At 39.5% G+C, this 19,939-nt stretch overlaps 1 protein-coding gene across 2 annotated transcripts in view; it reads right to left on the bottom strand.

Annotated features, from left to right (window-relative positions):
• Positions 1–19,939, bottom strand: part of LOC106548952 (melanophilin) — an 82,924-nt gene that overhangs the window by 21,981 nt on the left and 41,004 nt on the right. The window contains exons 8-10 of one of the 2 annotated variants that reach the window (XM_087716660.1): positions 18,952–19,094; positions 8,468–8,551; positions 7,586–7,777 (exon numbers count right to left, since the gene is read on the bottom strand). In XM_087716660.1, the coding sequence (XP_087572786.1) occupies positions 7,586–7,777; positions 8,468–8,551; positions 18,952–19,094 (419 nt within the window). The remainder of the gene's footprint in view (positions 1–7,585; positions 7,778–8,467; positions 8,552–18,951; positions 19,095–19,939) is intronic. The other variant, XM_087716661.1, reaches the window with a different exon arrangement.

Genomic DNA, 19,939 nt, shown 5'->3' with positions numbered 1-19,939 from the left:
TCATTTGAAAGCATGCTGACACCATCCACTCTGACCAGCTCATGTCAGTGACAGACTCTCCCATTTTTCCAAAAGCAGCACAGGAGCATTCATCACTCCAGTTTCAGTGTTACCAGTATGCAAATCTGCATATTACTTGTTCTTTTAGGAAACCATGTGTCAGAATGTGAACTGTGATCAGATTGAAAAACACACACACTTTCTATTTCAGGTTTTTTTTAAAAACAACAACAAACAAGTCCACAATTAATGGCAAGGATGGGTTCTTGGGTTCAGCATAAACTTGTGCTCTTCAGTCTTGATGTGATTTCTGATGGGGTTCACTGTGCTTTAACTTGTGGCTGCTCATTCAATGAAGATAACTAGTTGTGTGGTCCAGCTAGCTTTTTAAGAATCACGTTCCTCCAATGATCAATATGACGCTGAACTGACAGATGCTTCGCATCTATACTACAAGATAACTGTGTGGATTTAGCTTTGATGAAAAGGATTTAAATGTTATTATCTTTATATAGCTAATTGAAACATCAATTGCAAATAATGATCAGTGTTCAAAGGCATGCTCTGCTACTCTGTAGCATTTTAAAGTAATTGTCTTACATCTTGGAAGATACTATTTATTGATATTTTGTACAATAATACTAGCAAATATTAGCAAATTTGGATTTTAAATATTTACTTTGGAATGAAAAGAACCTGTGGAAATTGGCAGCACTGTTGACCTCCTATTCTTGGGACTTTCTATTGGAATGGAGAGATGGTAAGAATACAGAATAGAGTTGGAAGAGATCTTGGAGGTCTTCTAGTCCATTTAGTGTCATCTGCAGATTTGATGAGTTTCCCTTCTATTTCCTCATCTAAGTCATTTATGAAGATAATGAAGAGTACTGGGTCTAAGACAGAACTCTGTGGTATCCAATTCCTTCCTTCCTTCCATATAGATGTAGTACTATTAAAGACTGCTCATTGAGTACAGTTTGTAAGCCACAAATATATGTAAGTGACAAATCTATCTAGTGGTAATGCTGTTTATCTCAAATTTTTCTAGCTTACCAAGAAGTAGGTTGTGGTCTACTTTATTGAATGAAATGGAATCCAAATATATTATCTCCACAGCATTTCGCTGGTACATATTTAGTCATTTTGTCAAAGAATAAAATAAGATTTGTTTGGCATGATCTGTTTTTGGCAAGCCCATGTTGGCTTCTGAGTATAATTTTCCTTGCTTCTAGATGTTCGAAAATCTGTTTTTTGATTATCTTTTCCAGGATCTTCCCAAGTATTGATGTCAGGCTGACTGGTCCGTAGTCTCTTGCATTTGTTTTTTCTCTTTTTTGAAGATGGAAACTACATCAGCTCTTTTCCAGTCCTCAGATAATTTCCCAGTGCAAGAAGAAGAGCCTTTCTGCTACTCTCAATGATTTTCCTTCTGGCTGTAATCTCTGTACTCATGAGGCAAGTGGAAGAACTAAAGTTCACAAAGACATGCTGATAAACGAACAAATTGATGTGTCCAGAAAACAATGAAAACCAAACTACAGGAAATGGAATGATAGCATTTACTTAATGAGTGCCAGTAAAGTAACTGTCAGGTTCCGAAGGGATAATGAAACTAGCCAAACAAAGAAATGGTTTGAAATGCAGTTTGTATTCTTCCTTCGGCACGAGCGACCCTGTGCTTTCCACCACTTTTTATAGCTACACTGGAAATTAAGATAAGCCGCACCCTTGTGACCCAGAGCGAAATCACCCGGCAATTAATCATGGATTGTTAGCATGAATTTCTTCAGTTTGTGTAGGTGGGACAGTGAGTCTTGGCAGCTGGCCCAGTCTTCTCCCCTGAATGGCAGCTCCAGGCCATCAACAAGAGAATTCAAGTCAGAGTGTCTTATTTGAAGCATACTACCTTCACTTTTATGTTCATTTAGTTTGCTGAATTTTTAAAACCATGTCTTAGAATTTGCTTTGTTCTGCATATCTCCACTAGACTTCTATGTATTATTTTGTAATATAGTCAGTCAGCAGGAGTTTAACAATGCCTTCGATATAATCATTAATAGATTGATGAGCCTGGCTTAACAACTGTTTTCTAGTTGCTTTGCCTTCTTTCCATATCTTGAGATTCTGGGTGAATTCAGGAAGGCCAGAACAGTTTATATCCATTCTTCAGAACCTTTTCATGTCTAGTTTTCATAGAGCACATGTTTCAGGGCTACAGCCCACCTGTTCATAAACCAAGTCCTTTGAAGGAGACAGAAACAAAGATAAAGATACAGAAGTCCATCTTGCTTTTGCAATTTGAAGAGCCTCTACTGGGATGAATGATCAAAGTTAATAAGTTGTTGAAAGCTGTGTCTATTGTAAGACTGTAATTACTGAGAAGACTATATAGGCTGTAACAGTTGCTGCTGAAAGCCTTAACTGCCAGTATAGTTGGCTTTTTATTCAATGCTCCAAAATGATTGCCTTTCTCTTTCACTGTCCATATTCACATCAGTTTACAACTGCAATGGGAATAAAGCATGATTAATGAACTAAGGGAAGATGTAAAAGTCACAATACAATAATCACAGAAAAGTTTTAAGAATTCCTTTAAGTTAACGTGGAACAATGTTATGTCATCAATGTAAGATGTCTAAATGAATGAATGTCACATCCTTGTCAAGACTGGCCATAATCTTGAGCATAAGACAAATCAGAGAGAAGGAAAATATTAATGAACTGCTAGTGCAGACAGACTTTTTAATCATCTATGTATTCAGAAATGAGTCACAGACTCTGAACCATAGACTCTGAGCTAAATTCAGATTAGCATTTTGAATTGCCTGACATATTTTCCCCCTTTCCTCTCCTTCAAGAGTCCTAAAGAACTGGAATGCAGCAATGATGTGAGTGCTGTGCAGCAGAACCTGCTTTAACTTCTAAGGCAGGGATGTTAAACTCAAGGCTCATGGGCTGGATTTAGCCCACGATGTGGTCGGATCCGGCCCTTGGGGCTCTCCTGGAAAATGTAAGGGGCCGACCTGCATTGCTTCGCCCCGGTCTACCCATGCAACGAGGAAACATGCCAACATTTGGGGAGTGTCGCCAAGCTGGTCACGCCTACCCAGCTGGCCACACCCAGTGAGTGGCATCAAGCTGGCTAGGCCCCTCCAGGCCTCCCAAGGTCAATTACAGCCTTGATGTGGCCCTCAATGAAATTGAGTTTGACACCTCTGTTCTAAGGGATTTATACGTTTAAAAATAACAACAAATTTCTTATCATATTTCCACAAGACAGAGGTGTAATGTAAAATATCTCTAGAAGAAAAATGTTTCTTCTACCTAGTGGCAGGGTAGACAATAGCCTTTCCTTAATGGATAGCCTAAGCCAAGACCAATTTCTATATGCTAAAGCTGTTAATTAGAAACATCAGCAATAGGGAGAAAGACCATTAGAACTCAAAAGCATACATATATATTTTGTTAATAGATTATTTCAAAAAGATGAGCATATACTGAAAGGCTAGGAAGTAATAAAGATAGAGACTCTTCCATCCTACAATTAAATCTGATTCTACTGTAATCAGAAACAAATGTTGCCAAAGTGCCAAGTGCCACAGATTCCTGGAATCAAAGATGAAAATACCTCATTAATTGTGGCTTGAAGTAGTAATAGTAAATAATGTTGCTTTGGCAAATCCTGACTAATGGGTAAAGCAAGGCAATTGACTAGCATTTTAAAAATTATGCTGCAGAAGGGTTACTATGTATTATTGCTTTGGTTTTACACAATCCTGTTCATTTTGATTCCAGAAAGTTAACTGGGTTGAAAGCAGTGTGTTTTGAAGTTCCACTCTTAGACTGCAATGAATGAACAATTTCACAGCTAAAGAAGTAAAGGGAAATAATTGAAAAGACATTCCCTGAGCATTTTTGGCTGCTATTCAATTTTACAAAGTAAAGAGCAGGATCATGGATTTCCCAATGATAAATTGGAACACAGGAATTAGATTTAAAAACTATATTGTATACATGGTGATTAAAATAAAATGGATTTTTGGAATGTCTGATGGGAAATTATAGTAGGCTGCTGGCTAGACAGCACCCACAGCTGTGAACTCTGACTAGAATGCATATATTACTCAGCACAATCTTCCTGAATCAGAGAAGATGAGATAAATTATGTGTGCTATGGACCGTAGTTTCTTCAGGGCTAACTGAAGAAATGGAAAAGATTTTGCAGTCATTCCAAGAGCTGAGATGCTGGGAAACCTATAACTGCATTAGAGCAGAAATGGACATTAAAACCTTGCTTTTCCCCACTTCTTAATAATTCCAGGAAGTAATTAATTACAGATGAAGAAATACTTCTTCTGCAGCAAAGATAAATTTTTGCAGTGAGTTAAACCTTTTTATGAGATTACAAAAACAACAAACAACCCAACAAGGGCAATTTAGATTTAAGAACTATTTGCAAAAAATTAAGAATAGATACAAGAAAGTTTTCAAAACAATATTTTAGTTCTTGAAATATTGAATAGAGACACAAATTATAGACATAAAGATGTAAAGAGTCATAAGAGAACTTTTGTGGATGAATTTTGGAAAACTCTGTAAAAGGAATTGAATTTTTAATGAGAAAGCTAGAAAAATTTGGGGCATTAGTTGGTATTAAGATTAATTTTAAAAAAGCCAAAGTAGTTAACAAAAATATGAAGATAAAAAATTAAATAAAATTAATAAAATGGATTTTTTAAGATTTAAAAGATAAAATATTTGAATATAACTATCACAAATATAAACACTATATTATTTCAAAATAACTATATTAAGCACTTAATAAAGTTAAAAAATATACCATATTTTTCAGACTATAAGATGCATTGGTGTATAAGACGTACCAACATTTCCATGCTCTTTTAGGGGGGGAAAGGTGCATCTTATACTCCGAAAAATATGGTATGTCAAGATGGGACTGATTACAATTGTCACTATTGGGGAAATGTGTATGGCAGGTGGGAAAACCCAAATTAAATATAAAGTTAAACGCATACAGATACAAAGGAAATGTGGGTCTAACAGATTTGAAATTATATTTTGCTATCTGATGTGCAGTTTGGATAAAAGAGTGTGTATTAAGGAATAGAAGTTATTGGAGTTAAGGACATGATTTAAGATTTGGGTGTAAGGATATTTATTATATGACAAAGCTAAGATGAATGTAGATAAAAATCATTATGTCAGGCAGGCCATTTTCAGAGTATGGAATAAATAAAAAGTGAAAGAATGTATGATAAAAATGAGCTAAAAACTTCAGTTAAAATATATAAATGGAACAATGGGAAATATATGACTGAAAGGTTTGAACATTGTGCTTTGAAGGTGCTTTGAATCTTTGCTGGAAATGTGAACAACATGAAAGGAAATTTTATTATGTTTGATGGACATGTAAAAAGGCCAAACCTTTTTTTGATACGTATATAAATATGGCAGGAATATATTTTCTGCCTGGAAGGCTCCTAGGGTGGAGTTGAAAGGCAAAAGGGAAGCAGCATGCTCCCTCCCATATTTGGCCATACCAGGTGTTTTGACATAACACTTAATTATTTCCTTGGCTCAGCTGATAAGGGAGGAGAGCTTGTGGCTTAGAGGCTAGTACAACTGCCTAACATGTAAAAACAGCCCAGGTTCGAATCCCAGTAGGGGTGTGGCTAGCTGATGAGAACTAAATAGCTTGAAATAGATCTATACTAGTCTCCCTTTATTTATTTATCAGCACAAATGCAACATATGCCATATTTTTTGGAGTATAAGACGCACCAAGGTTTTGAAGAGACAATTTTTTTAAAAAAGTAGGTAGGTAGACTGAGGGATAGAGAGGGAAAGAAAGAGAGAGAAATACAGTAGGTAGGTAGGGAAAGAGAGTAAGAGTAGTTAGGTAGATAGGTAGATAAAGGGATAGAGAGAGAAATAAAGATAGATAAATACAGTAGGTAGGTAGGGAGAGAGAGTGAGTGTGTAGGTAGGTAGGTAGAGGGATAGAGAGAGAGAAATAGAGAGAGGAATACAGTAGATAGGTAGGGAGAGAAAGAGAGTAGGTAGGTAGGTAGATGTTTCCAGGTATATTTATCCATGTGCTGGAGAAGGAAATTGCTGACAATCTGCAGCACCTAAGACTTTGTTTCTGCTGACACAGCACTTGATCAATGTAATTCTCATCAATCAGTTAAAGAGTTTTCTAAAAGGAAAAAAAAAGTTTTTGCACTCTGCAAACCTCCCAAAAATGGCCTGTTTTTCGTGAAAATGGGCATTTTTTAAAGGCATGAATAGCCTGGGGGGGGGCTTGCAGAGTGCTCGGGGGGGGGGCAAAATGAGCAGAAAAACAGCCCATTTTTTGTGAAAGGGGGGCTGTTTTTGTAAAAAAAATATTGCATGCATACCCTTATGGAGGCTTATAGAGTGCTGCTGGGGACTGGGGGGAGGGGCAAAAGCCCCATTTTTCGCTCATTTCTGCCCTCCCCAGCCCCCAGGAGCTCTCTGAAAGCCTCCATAAGGGTATTTTGGTAAAGGGGGTGGGGCTTCTGGAGGCAAAAAATGCTGTATTCGATGTATAAGATGCACCCAGATTTTCAGCCTCTTTTTTGAGGAAAAGGGGTGCGTCTTATACTCTGAAAAATATGGTATGTGTGTGTGTGTATGTATACATACACACAAACACACACACAAATATATATGAAAACTGCAATAAGGCGAATATATGCTCAAAAGTAGAAATGTCTACCTACGATGGAGCAATGATTGGTTAAGTTGATGGAGTTGATGGAATTTGCAAAGATGGTTAAATTAACTTCCTTTGATAGAAAAAGACATTATCTACATCTATGATTGAATGAAAACTCCTTATAGACTATTTGCAGAAAAAATGGACTTATGACTTGTAGTTTTCACGGGAAAAAGGAGATAACAGGAAAAAGGGGTTTGGTTTTTTTTTGTAATCATAGACTAAATATAATTTTGTAATCAAACATATATTTGTAGCAGAGGAAACTGGAAGCTTATTTCTGTTTCTTTTTATTCTTTCTACATTTTTGTTTTCTCATTTTTCTTCTCTCTCTTTTCTTTCTTTCTTCTATTTTGCATTAATTTGTGTTAATTTTTATGTTTTTTAAAACTTTTAATAAAATGTATTATAACAAATAAAAATTAAATGGAATTTTTCAATTGTTAGTAATATTATAAAAAATCCACACTGAGATTGCCAGAGTTAGCTGAATTATACAATCAAAGCAAGCTGGTTACTCTTCAAGCAAAACACATAAACTCGAACACATTACAAAAAGGCTTAACATCAACCATAGACACAAGAGGGTTGAGCCCTATTCCTCAAAGTTAAGCTTGTGAGATCTAATCTACAAAGAGAGCCCTATGTTCAGCAAGAATATCTTTTTTGGTCCACACATTCTCACTGAACACATAGATGTCTTTGTGGATGAAGTGTCAAAGAGTGGGATTTTACAGGAAAATAGGTCACATTACAAGGTGGTTGCCTGAACAGAGCTTTGTTGAAAGGAGAATAAAGACCATATGAAACAGAGGACAATACCTTCTTCGCATCAGGAGGAAGGTCATCATTGGATGAATCGATTTCTGGTTTGGATTCTTCAGTCTTCTTTCCTGCATTTTCTTCATCAGTAGAAACAGCTTTTTCAGTTATGCTACTTGTTAATTCTTCTAATTTTCTCTTCAGTTCCTTCTCTTCTGTGCTATGATCAATGTAGGGATCAATAGCTAGAGGCTAGTGAAACAAAAACAAGTCATTCTCAATCATATGTTCTAACTGGCTTATTCTAAGTCTACATACATATGAGTAAACAGATGAACATCTTTTTAACATGGGATTAAGGAAACCTAAATCTCACCATGTAGTAGGAATTAACTGATCAATTTACTGTTTGGATTATTGTCTTAACTACACAAGATATTGAGACATCCATTCCAATGAGCAGCAAAAATGCCCAATGAGGTCTAGTAATGTACAATATTTCTCTATCATCTACTTTAAATGAAAGATCCATAATGAGGCAGAAAATCTTACTGGGTTAAGCACCTATTTACATTTGGAACCTCTTGTTCCACATCCCTGGCAATGTGTTCTATTTATACTATAAAAACATCTTACTTCACTAGTTTAAAAAATGAACTCCCCCTTTTTTGAAAGAATTAGTTAAGCCTGTGAGCAGCACTGAGGAATGTTGGCCCTGGAATGTTGGCCTTCAGAGGAAGAAGGAACTAGACAATTGCCCTGAGGCTTCTGCACTAATCAAGTGGGCAAGGTGTTGAAGCACTGATAGGAATAAAGAGCAGCTTGGCATCTAGGTCTATTAAAGAGCAGCCCAGAATCAGACCTGCTGTCAAATCAGGCTGCTTGAGCATAGCTGAGTAAATAGCAACCTGGGCGTATGTATAACTCTGTTTTTGATTTTACCTTCTCAGAATGAACTAGGATCTTTTCCTCAAGGCAGCTGAGCATACTTTCAATAACAGAGATGCGTTTGTTCAGTTCAAGTATCTAAGAGAGAAGAACGAAGATAGCAAAGGACAGAGCCCATCACCACAATTTTTCTTAGCAGTTAAAGGAGAAATAAATAAATACGTAGCAATACTAGCTCTCATAACCTTGATGGACTAAAGGTCACGATTTTATTGAATAGAAAAGAAACATTTTGGAAAATGCTGGAATACTACAATAATAATTAACAATAACAGAATGTAACCATTAGATAAATGTCAAGGAGGAAGGCTGTATATATTGAATATACACATTTAAATGTATTTCCCATTTTGGTTTTTTTTTGCACATGACCTCTTAATTAAGAGCTCTCCTTTGCAAGATAGAAATAACATGCTCTTTTGTCAGGTAACAAGCCAGCTTTGCATCTTGTGTCTTGCTCTACAAACACCAATAAACAACTTTTGATATTTAGCTGACACTACTGGCAACATCCATTAAGGCTATGTTTACACACTTTTAATGTTAAATAATAATTATTTATAAAGCTGAAATTTTCCAAGGTCTTAGGTCAAGCTAATCGCGCACCAGGATCTCAGGTCTTCACACAGATTTATAAAATGGAAGGTTAACAGATTTAATTTTAAAATAAAACATGAATGAAGAAAGAGGTTTGTCTTTTTTTCCTCTTTTCTGGTCAAAGGGCCTTGATGAACATCTGGAGTGCAAAATTGCCTGTGGTGCTTTTAGCTAGATGAGGAACATGGTGAATAATACGGTTACATACACCTAAACACTAATAACATTATGAGGACTAACAACATTACAAGGAGCAGGAACAATAGAATTATAGACTTACCTCAACCCAATTCATTAAATCTTAGCAGCTATATTTCTGCAGCTAAAAACAAGATTGTTTTTTCCTCATAAATCTAAATTATGAGGTCCATTAAGCATATAATAGAAGCTTGATTCTGACTGAAACACTTTCTCCAGAGTCATTTGTATCACTGGTCAAATAAATTCATCAAAAGGTCATATACTTTGTAAGTACCATCTTAGAGCTTTTCATATTTCAATGCAATGATGTTCATGTCAAAAACATGTTCTCATTCAGTTGGCTATTTAAACCAATTAATGCTTAAAATATATGATAACTAATCTCAAGAAATATTTAAGCCATAGAATACAAAAATGAATTATAATTTTTTTGCTCAATTTTTATTAAAACAAGATTTTCCTCAAAGTTGCTTCATATCTCTAGGTAGAGAATTCCTCCCCCTTTTTCTTTCCTAGGAGAAATGATTTCCTAATCTGATTAAACAAAGCACGTGAATGATTAATAACCAATCTTTATGAGCTATTGTATTGTAACTGGCGGAGGAAATATTTTTTTTTCTCAAAAGGCTCCATTTTTTCTAGTCTAAAGTCATGCTCCTATTCAAGATGATTATAAAGCTGACATTTTCCAAGGTCTTAGGTCAAGCTAATCGTGCACCAGGATCTCCCCATAGTAAGTCACATGGCGAAAACTACACACACTTTAAAATTAATGGCTTTCACCAAATGAGCATTTCTATGAAATCCATGGACTTGCAGGGAAAAAGAAGAAAATAAAATGAAATAAGGTTTGTTTTTATGACTAGAAAAGAGCAAAGATGGAATTTGGTGGATGGAATCAAAGATGGAATCAAAGATCCGTTAGTTAGTTAATTGAAGGTCAGTGCTCCAAGGAAGAACCTGGGAAGGAAGGGGAAAGGAAAGACAACACCAGGATCCTGACTGACCAAAACAGCCACTAAGGCTGTTTTGCTCAGGACCTTTCACGCCAGCAAGGCGCTCTAACTAGGGTGGGAAGTGACTCATCCCACAGGACTTCGAGAAATGCAGTTCAGAACTGACATTCTCCAAAGTATCCTGTGGGCATGTCACTGATGGGACATACCAAAGCTTGGTGTCCATGAGAGGGAATCAATGGGCCTGAGCCCCTCAAGTGTCCAGCACTCCCTGGAGTACCCTCCTACCAAAAGAAGACTCAATTGAAGCGTAAGCATCCAGCCAGTAGTGCCTGATGAAAGGTGAGGCGAGGGCAAAGCCCAGGTGGCCGCCCTACAAATATCCTTGATGGGCACCTGAGTCGACCAGGCCGCAGAAGTGGCCGCACTCCTAGTGGAGTGTGCTGTGATGCCAGCCAGCACCGGAAGCCTGCATGCCTCATATGCCCTAGTGATGGCTAACTTAATCCACCTGCTGATGGTAGCTGGAGACACCCTTGCCCCAAAGGTAGAGGGCTGGAAGGAGTCGAAGATCGCCTCTGACCTCCGGAAAGAAGAGGTGCGTTTCAGATAGATATGTAGCACCTTCTTATATCCAGGTGATGCCAGGAACGTTCCTCTCCTTGGAGGGCGCCAGACAGAAGTCTGGGAGAACCACCTCCTGAGCCCTATGGAAGGGAGAGTTAATCTTGGGCAAGAACGGAGGGTCAAGCCTAAGAACGACCCTGTTGTCATGAAATGTGCACAGGTCAGCCCTAGATGACAGAGCGCTGAGTCAGAAATGCTCCTGGCAGAGATAATAGTCACCAGGAACACAACCTTAAGGGTGAGAAACTGAAGGCTCACTGTCCTCAAAGGCTTGAAGAGAGCCTCATTCAGCGCCTGAAGAACCATGGGCCGGTCCTATGTGGGGAACCAATGAACCACGGGGGGCCTAAGATTAGCCGCCTCCCTGAAGAAACCTCTTAATAACTGGGTGTTGCGCTAGGAAATTAGAGCCTCCCGCGAGGACTGTTGCCACTGCCACAACCTGCCTCCTGAGGGTGTTGTGGGAAAGGCCCTTCTTGAGTCCATCCTGGAGGAACTCCAGCACTAGCGATGCCAAAGCCGTCGCCGGTTCCACCTGTGTGGACCGGCACCCGGACACAAAGGAGGACCAAGTCACATTGTAAATGTGAGTGGTACATTGCCTCCATGATGCCTCGATGGTCCTTATCACTCTGGACGAGAAATTGGCCACCCTCAACTGTTCCCGCTCAAGCGGCAAGCAGTCAATTGAAACCAATGGGGCTCCGGATGACCCAGGGCCCCCGATACAGAGCCACCTCCACCCTGGAATCCTCCAATGGGGGGACATGGACAGGTCTATGAGATCCACGAACCAAGGCCGGGGGGGGGGGGCAATAGGAAGTTACTATGATCACCTCTGCCCCCTCCGCCACCAGCTTCCTCAGGATCCTGGGAATGAGGGGAAGGGGGGGAAGGCATAGAGGAGTCCCCCTGGCCATCTGCATTGCAGGGCGTCAATAGCCTCCACTCCCCAAGCTGGGAACTGAGAGATGAACCTCTGGACCTGTGCGTTCGACGGTGTGGCAAACAGGTCCATGACCGGCCTGCTGAACCTCTGGCAAATCTCGGCGAAGACTCTGCGATGCAGCTGCCATTTCCTGTCGTCCACAATTGCCCTGCTGAGCCAGTTGGCTTGCTGGTTGTCCACAACTGATGCCATTGTAGCTCCCTGGCATGGAGATGGACCCATGGAACTATCGCGATGCATGAAATGCACTTGCCCAGAAGACGAGAGAAGAGAACTACGGGAACAGAATGTGCCCTGTGAATCTGCTGAGTTATGCTGTTCCTATGGTCTTGTAATAGGAACACCTCACTCTCCACTGTGTCAATGATAAATGGTGAAGCCTAGTAGTGGGTTCCAGATGACTCTTCTCGAAGTTGATTGAGAATCCCAGAGTCTATAACATCCTAATCGTGAGCCCAAGATCCCTCTTGGCCATGCTCGGTGGCGCTGCCTGAACGAGAGTATAGTCCAGGTAGCATTGTAGGCGGACCGGAACAGACTGAAGATGGCCTGCAACTACAGTCAGCAATTAGTAAAGGTTCGAGGTGCTGACACCAGCCCTGTACTGATAATGGACCCCGATGGTCAGGTGCAATTATGATGTGTATCTGGGTAGCCACTGTGAGCTTCTTGATGTCTTGCAGAAGCCTCACCTCTGATGATGAGGCTCTCTCTTGCATCTGAGTGAGCCAAAGAAAAGTTGTCCTATTGAAGAAGGAAGCAGTGGCCGCTGCCTTGATAGCCCAGGTTGCAGCCTGGAAGGTCTTGGGCAGGGTCAGTTCCACCCTCTTATCTTCCGCCTTGAGGTTGTTGGTGATGTTACCCCCCACAAGGGATGAAGAGGATGCCAGCACGGCTACAGGAGCATCCACCATAGGCATCTGCAAAGCTTGGGAAAAACTGGCCTCAAAGCTATAAAAATGACGGTCATCTCCCCCCCCCCTCTGGAATGGGAAAAGCCCCAGGTTTGACCCATTGATTCTTTTTTTTAAAGTTTTTTTATTTTTTATTTTCAAAACAAACACAACACATAAAATCTTCCTTTTTTTATATACTGTAGAAAGTGTATCAGTTGGTTACAAAAGACTTTCGTGCATCTCTTCGACAGTCATCAAGCATAATTCATATTAACTGAAGTATTTTAACTCAGATATTTATACATGTTACCGTCATCATACCTCCATTTTCATTTGACTATAGTTGTTTAAACGTCCCATCATAAAATATACCAAGATTTATTACATAACCACATACTGGCATTTCATTTACTATTTCTAAAATCCTCCAATGACACTAAATCCTTATGTCCTATTCTAGAAAAACAGCCATAATATTTAATAACAAAGTTTTCTATCCTCCTTTCCAAATCACTGTTTACAATTTACATCCCATTTTCTTATGTTGTACCCATACATACATACACACAGACACAGACACACGCACAAGTTATTATCATTATCCCTCCTTTATTTGACTATATCCTGCATCATATCATTTTCCCCTAGTAATCAAGACTGAATCTAACTTAATTCTTTTATTATTATTATTATTATTATTATTATTATTATTATTATTATTATTATTAATAATAATAATAATAACCTTTATATATAATCCAAAAGGGTTTCTAATCTTCCTTTCATGGATACCATTCAATAATCATATCCAGTTATTACTTATCATAACACTACACATTATTACATTACAACACTATACATTATTATCATTGTTAATTATTTATTTAACTATATTTATTATCACTAAATTTCGCTATGTTTAGCTAGTTTTAAATTACACTCTTCCATCTATCAACCTTTCCAGTAACAAAACAGTGTCATATCTTCTGCCATTTGTGGCATAATCATCTCCTTAATCAACTTTGTATTGACTCCTCTTAGCAACTCTTTGCTTATAAAATCTCTCATGTAATTTTGATGTCCTTCTTCTGTTTCCTTAATCAGCTTATTTTTGATTGTCAGGGGTGTTATCAAAACTATTGCTAATAAGATTTCTCCCTTTAAATCCATAAATTATATTATTTTTTCCTCTTCTGTATCTTCCCATCTGGGGTAGGTTTCCCCTTCATTTAATTCCTCTTTCAGTATTCCACTCTTTCCATTTTCAGAAACAAACCAATCACCATAAATATCAGCAATTTTAATTTCTTTATATTCATTTTCCTCTTCAATTTTTTGGACTTTAATCGCCACTTTTTCCATTTGATGAACATCTTCAACTTCTCCATCATATTTTGCTGTTAGATGCACTAAGTAATCCAACTTCTTCTCTATCCTCTCACTTGTATTTGATAATTTCTGTATTTCTAAGAATATCTTTTGCAGATTTAAAACTTCTTTCTGGTGTTGAAATTGCCCCATGATTTCCAGCTGACAAACACTGCTGCTTTAGCTTAGAAGATTTTAACAGAATTAAGCATCACAATAACATTTCAGCTTTCTCTGGTTAAAAATCTACTTCAAAGGAACATCTGTGTCTTCTTCTTCTTCTTCTTCTTCTTCCTCTTCCTCTCTATAAACAAGCTGTGAGTCCTTGAAGTGCCAAGCCAGGATAATCAGTGAAAAAAGTATTTCATTTCCAATATACAAACCTCTAGCCTCTGAGTAGCAATGTTACAATGTTACCATTTCTTTGTTTCTTTTTGTATTTCAAGTTTAAAAAAAGGTCTGATTCTTAAATGAGTTAGAAAAACACCCACAGTAATGAAAGAGGAGAATTTTAGTCCATAGATTACAGAGAATAGTCAAAGAAAAAAAAAAATAGAAGGAAACTTAATCCATTCGTTTTAAAAGGCTTGCATAAATTCCATCCGTAAAGATAGCATTTAAAAGGTAGGATAACCCACTGTTCAAAACCAGTCCAAATTTAATTACGCCGTTTATTTCTTCTGTTCTCCAATTTAAATTAATTTTAAGGTTTTTTTATAGGCAGTCACTTTTAAAACAGTAAAAATTCCTCACCAACTGAAAACACTTTCTCTTTCTATATCCTCCCATTTTGGAGCCGCCCTGACTTCATCAGCCATTTGGCTGGATTTTTTGTCACCGGCTTGAAGAGCTTCTGTTGGATCAATCAGACACTTTGCAATGTCCCTGTGATCAGCAAGATGTATTCTTCCTGTTCACCATCTCTGCGGGACAGTTTAGGTCTGTTTGGACTACCCAGGGGCAAAAGTATTGACTGCGATCTCAGAGCATTGAGATAGCACGTTATGTCATCGCGACTTCAGCTCCTCCTCCATTGATTCTTGAGCACTTCAAGAAACATTGGTGGGGGGGGGGGAGTTGGAATTTCCTACTTCTCCACCTGTGGCTTGTGGAATTGACCTTTAGGTCGGGTACTTGTTGAAGAAGCAGCAGGAGTCTCAGTAGTGGGAGGGATACCCCCAGGTCAGCAGTGGCCTTGGCCTTGCGCATAAGTGACCCGAACAAAGAAGGGGGAAAAGTCTGGGTATCACAGAGGCCTCTGGAAGAGGAGAATCCTCATCCTCAGAAAAATCAACATCCTTCTGATCCGCCTCATCTGAGCAAGACCCTTCACTAGCCATTGAAGGGGAACCCGGTCGTTGCTCCTGAGCCATCGAGGTTCTGGGTTAGTTTGGATGACCTTGTGGGGTACCACAAGACGAACTCCACCTAGAAGGCTGGGATTTCTGCTGCATCCCTGCTGCAATGCCTTGAGCAATAGCCTGGGCAATAACATTCTGAAAATTCTCTGGGATGTCTGGGAACATTGGTGAAAGGATGGGAGGCTCCACATCTGACCTAGTGATGGCTGACTGGGGAGCCAATCCTGGCCTACTAGATCCAGCAGCCTGCCGGCCAAAAGGGTCTGCCAGATGACCTCCTGAATCTTCAGGTGAAAGAGACGGAGACAGGGAGATATCTCTCCTGGGAGAACCTGGAGACCTAGAAGGGGACCCAGCCACCGGTGATCTTCAGGAGCGAATGAGACCTGGAAGATGAAGAGCTGATGCTATCTCTAGCCCTCCTTGCAGCAGTCTTGGTGGTCCTCTTCCCAACTGTTTGCTCCTTCTGAGCACCTTCCTTCCTGGAGGACTTGGAGGTGCTCTTCCGGCCTGGGCCCTCTCCCAACCGAAGAGACAGTTCCCCTCAAATTCCCTCACCGAGATCAGAAGTCTCCGGAGAGCCTGGAGCAGCCACTCCAGTTTGCCTCGTGGCGTCTGCATCTCACCTGATCCCCCGCCTATGCAAGTACTCACAGCAGTCCTTTTGTTCTACTAGCCCTTTCCAGCTGGCTAGGGCTTCTTGCGAGCGTCCCGACCAGGCCATGCCTCGTGCATGTGGCCAAGGTGGAGCCCCGATCTGTGGCTTCATCTCCTCCGTGCGCTGCGCAGCAGGAGGCCATCTCCGATGCATGGAGAAGCTTTGCCTTTCCCATGCCCCTCCGGCACTCACAGTGGCCCTGAACAGTGCTGGTGGCGAATTGAGAAGAGTGCCGATCCTCACACTCCAGCCACATGTGTCTCCTTGGAAGCCGCCACCTCTCCAAGATGGCGGCCGCCAACCACGCAGTCCAAATCTCCAGGAGCTCTGCCTCAAAAGCACCTTTGATGAACCGGCAGAGCTCCAACAATCCCCCGATGCAATGGGGTTACACTGCCACCAGGCGCCTCTTGTTGCGCGGCTTCAACCCCCCCCCCCCCCAAACAACCATCATGATTTGAGTTGTCTCTGTCCCTGAGTTGCCAGGGGTCTCGAAGGCTCCAAAGCTCCTGGGAAAAGCCCTGCTTATGCCCAGCAACAATCACATAGGAGAAACAATAGGGAAAGAGATGGGAGAAGTTAGGATAGGAAAATTCTCAAACAAGAAGTTCAATCAGAAGAGTCAAACAAAAACAGTACTCTTACGGGCCGAGACTAAGATTAAACTGGAGCCATGCAGAAGAAGTAGAGGGGAGTGGCCTCAACTTTCTCAGTCTCTGGGCGGATTGGACATGAGAATAACCATCAGTGACTCCTCTCACAGGCTACTTCAGAGAATATGAGTTGTGTTGGTTCCAAGGCATTGTGATAGCATTTACTTAAATGTATAATGACTCCAAAAATTAATTTACAAACATACTCTGCATCTCATTTCTAATAAGGGTTGTATTCAGAATGAAAGCAGATTATTTTCTTTTATTTCAATAAAATACTAAATTTATTTTGTATCTTGTAGTTTTATTGATCAATTAAATCTATGTTCAATTAAATTTATTGCAGATTTATATCTATCTATCTATCATCTGTCTGTCTGTCTGTCTGTCTGTCTGTCTGTCTCTCTCTCTCTCTCTCTATCTATCTATCTATCTATCACTCAGATCTATATACTGCTTTACAGCCCTCTCTAAGCAGTTTACAAAATCAGCATATTGCCCCCAACAATTTGGGTCCTCATTTTACCCACCTCAGAAGGATGGAAGGCTGAGTCAACCTTGAGCCTGGTGAGATTTGAACTGTCAAATTGCAGGCAGTCAGCAGAAGTAGCCTGCAGTACTGCACTCTAACCATTGTGCCACCGTGGCTCTTCATATATATATATATTGTCATTAAAATTCAACAAATATCTGCATATCAAAGAATGAGATTAACATTAAGAATCATGAAAGAGGTTATAGCTTGTAGCCATTTCAATCTATGAACTGTATTCTTTGCCTCTGAATATATAAAAGTTTTGTCATCCGAGTGATAAATAAAAGCACCAGAAATTATTTAATTCATTATGTGGTTGAGAAACATACTTTTGTTAACATGTTCTGTAAAATAAGGCTTGGACTCAACCAATGAATTTTTATATTGATAGTATTCGAGCTATGACCATTTGTTCAGTGATAGTTCAAAGTTACAACACCAACCAAATGATGGTTATGACTGGTCCTTGGAGTTCTATCCATCCACCAACTTCATGGTCATGTGATCATAGTCTGGGCTTTTGGCAACCAGTTCATATTTATGATCAGTTGCAGCATCAGAACAGATGCAAATTATTGCCGTTTGCAGCCTTCTTTGTTGGCTTCTCCAGAAATCAGTAAAGAAGCTGGCAGGGAAGGCCACGAATCTGCTATAAATCAAGAGTTACCTTTATTTCCACATTTTTCCATACATGAAAAATATTATAACATAATATTGAATAAGTGTTCTGAGGAAACAATCATGGTCTTGGTAATAAATATGGTTGTTGGCAAAGTAATATCTGTACATATTAAATTTTGTCTGTATTTCTCCAAGAAATAGATGTCACTTTATTTCACGGTTATGGTTAGCTTCCCTTTCAATTTTTGAGCCCAGATACTACTTTCACTACTTTTACAATTATTGTACAGGTGTTCTTCAACTTACAACTGTTAAATGAGCCTAGAATTTTGTTCTGTAAGTCGTTGTGGTTGATGTTGAGGTATCACGTGTAATTTTTTGATCATTTTTGTGGTGGCTGTTAAACAAATAGATTTTCCTCGATAGGTTTTTTTTTGTCAGAAACTGGAAGTGAATGCCAGAAACTGACAAAAAAAAGATGGGAAGCTGCAAATGGCCATAAAAGTGAGTTGCCAAGGGCCCAAAACGTGACCATGGCGTATCTTTGTGCAGCCTTAGCAACTTTGAACAGTTGCTAAGCAACCTGTCAAAAGTCAAGGTGTACTTGTATTTGCACTGAGCTGGCACTCATAGTTAATAAAATTGGGTTTATTATGTAATACTGAGCAACTGATTGATTTTTGTGCTTTGTCTTTCACCTTCAACTAGGGTTCCTTAAATCTTTTCCATTTCCAGTCACTAAACTAGTATTCATCGACTTTGCTTAACAAGTGTGGCAAAAAGAGATAATGAAACTGGGCACAACTCACTTAACAACTACCTTGCTTACCAATGGAAATGCTGATCCCAATTGTGGTTTTAACTTGAGGACTACCTGTATACTGCTATCTGTAATTGTTTTGTTCTACTATTCCCTATTTTCTTCACCTTGGTGTCCTTTCATTTTGATTTGAGTCTTATCATAGTTTTCAAAACAAATCTCCAAAAGAGAAAAATATAGCATAGAAGCATAGAAGCTACCCAATATCAATTTACCTGATTTCCAGAATGACTTACATTTTCTTGTGAGGATGCTCTGCTCCTGTGTTTTGTGTTCTGTGGTTGATAGATGAAAGTTTCTTGAGCCGCCTTTTCGTCTTCATCAGAAGTATCCACCTTAGCTGAGCACTGGAGTTGGAGTTGCACATTCCATGGACTGTCTTTAGGAACAGAAGAGGGTTGGACAATTGGTGATCAGATCAATAATTAACAGATTCACCAGTAACATTTTCTGTTTTCACAAGAATTTACAATACAATAGCAGAGTTGGAAAGGACCTTGGTGGTCTTCTAGTCCAACCCCCTGCCTAGGCAGGAAATCCTATACCGTTCCAGACAAATGGCTATCCAACATCTTCTTAAAGACTTCCAGTGTTGGGACATTCACAATTTCTGGAGGCAAGCTGTTCCACTGATTAATTGTTCTAACTATCAGGAAATTTCTCCTCAATTCTAAGTTGCTTCTCTCCTTGATTAGTTTCCACCCATTGCTTCTTGTTCTACCCTTAGGTGTTCTACCCTTGGAGAATAGTTTGACTCCCTTTTCTTTGTGGCAACCCCTGAGATATTGGAACACTGCTATCATGTCTCCCTTAGTCCTTCTTTTCATTAAACTAGACATACCCAGTTCCTGCAACCGTTCATGTTTTAGTCTCCAGTCCCCTAATCATCTTTGTTGCTCTTCTCTGCACTCTTTCTAGAGTCTCCACATCTTTTCTACATCACGGCAACCAAAACTGAATGCAGTATTCCAAGTGTGGCCTTACCAAGGCATTATAAAGTGGTATTAACAATTCACGTGATCTTGATTCTATCCCTGTTTATGTAGCCTAGAACTCTGTTGGCTTTTTTGGCAACTGCTGCACACTGCTGGCTCATATTTAAATGGTTGTCCACTAGAACTCCAAGATCCCTCTCACAGTTACTATTATTGAGCAAGGTACCACCTACACTGTACCTGTGCATTTCATTTTTCTTGCCTAAATGTAGAACCTTACTCTTTTCAC

Source organism: Thamnophis sirtalis, unplaced genomic scaffold (genome assembly GCF_051295495.1).
Source record: "Thamnophis sirtalis isolate CommonGarterSnake01/CBP01778 unplaced genomic scaffold, rThaSir2_p1.2 scaffold_5, whole genome shotgun sequence".
Classification (NCBI taxonomy): domain Eukaryota; kingdom Metazoa; phylum Chordata; class Lepidosauria; order Squamata; family Natricidae; genus Thamnophis; species Thamnophis sirtalis.
The sequence above is the reverse complement of the archived record's forward strand: the minus strand, read 5'-3'. Positions and strand labels throughout refer to the sequence as shown.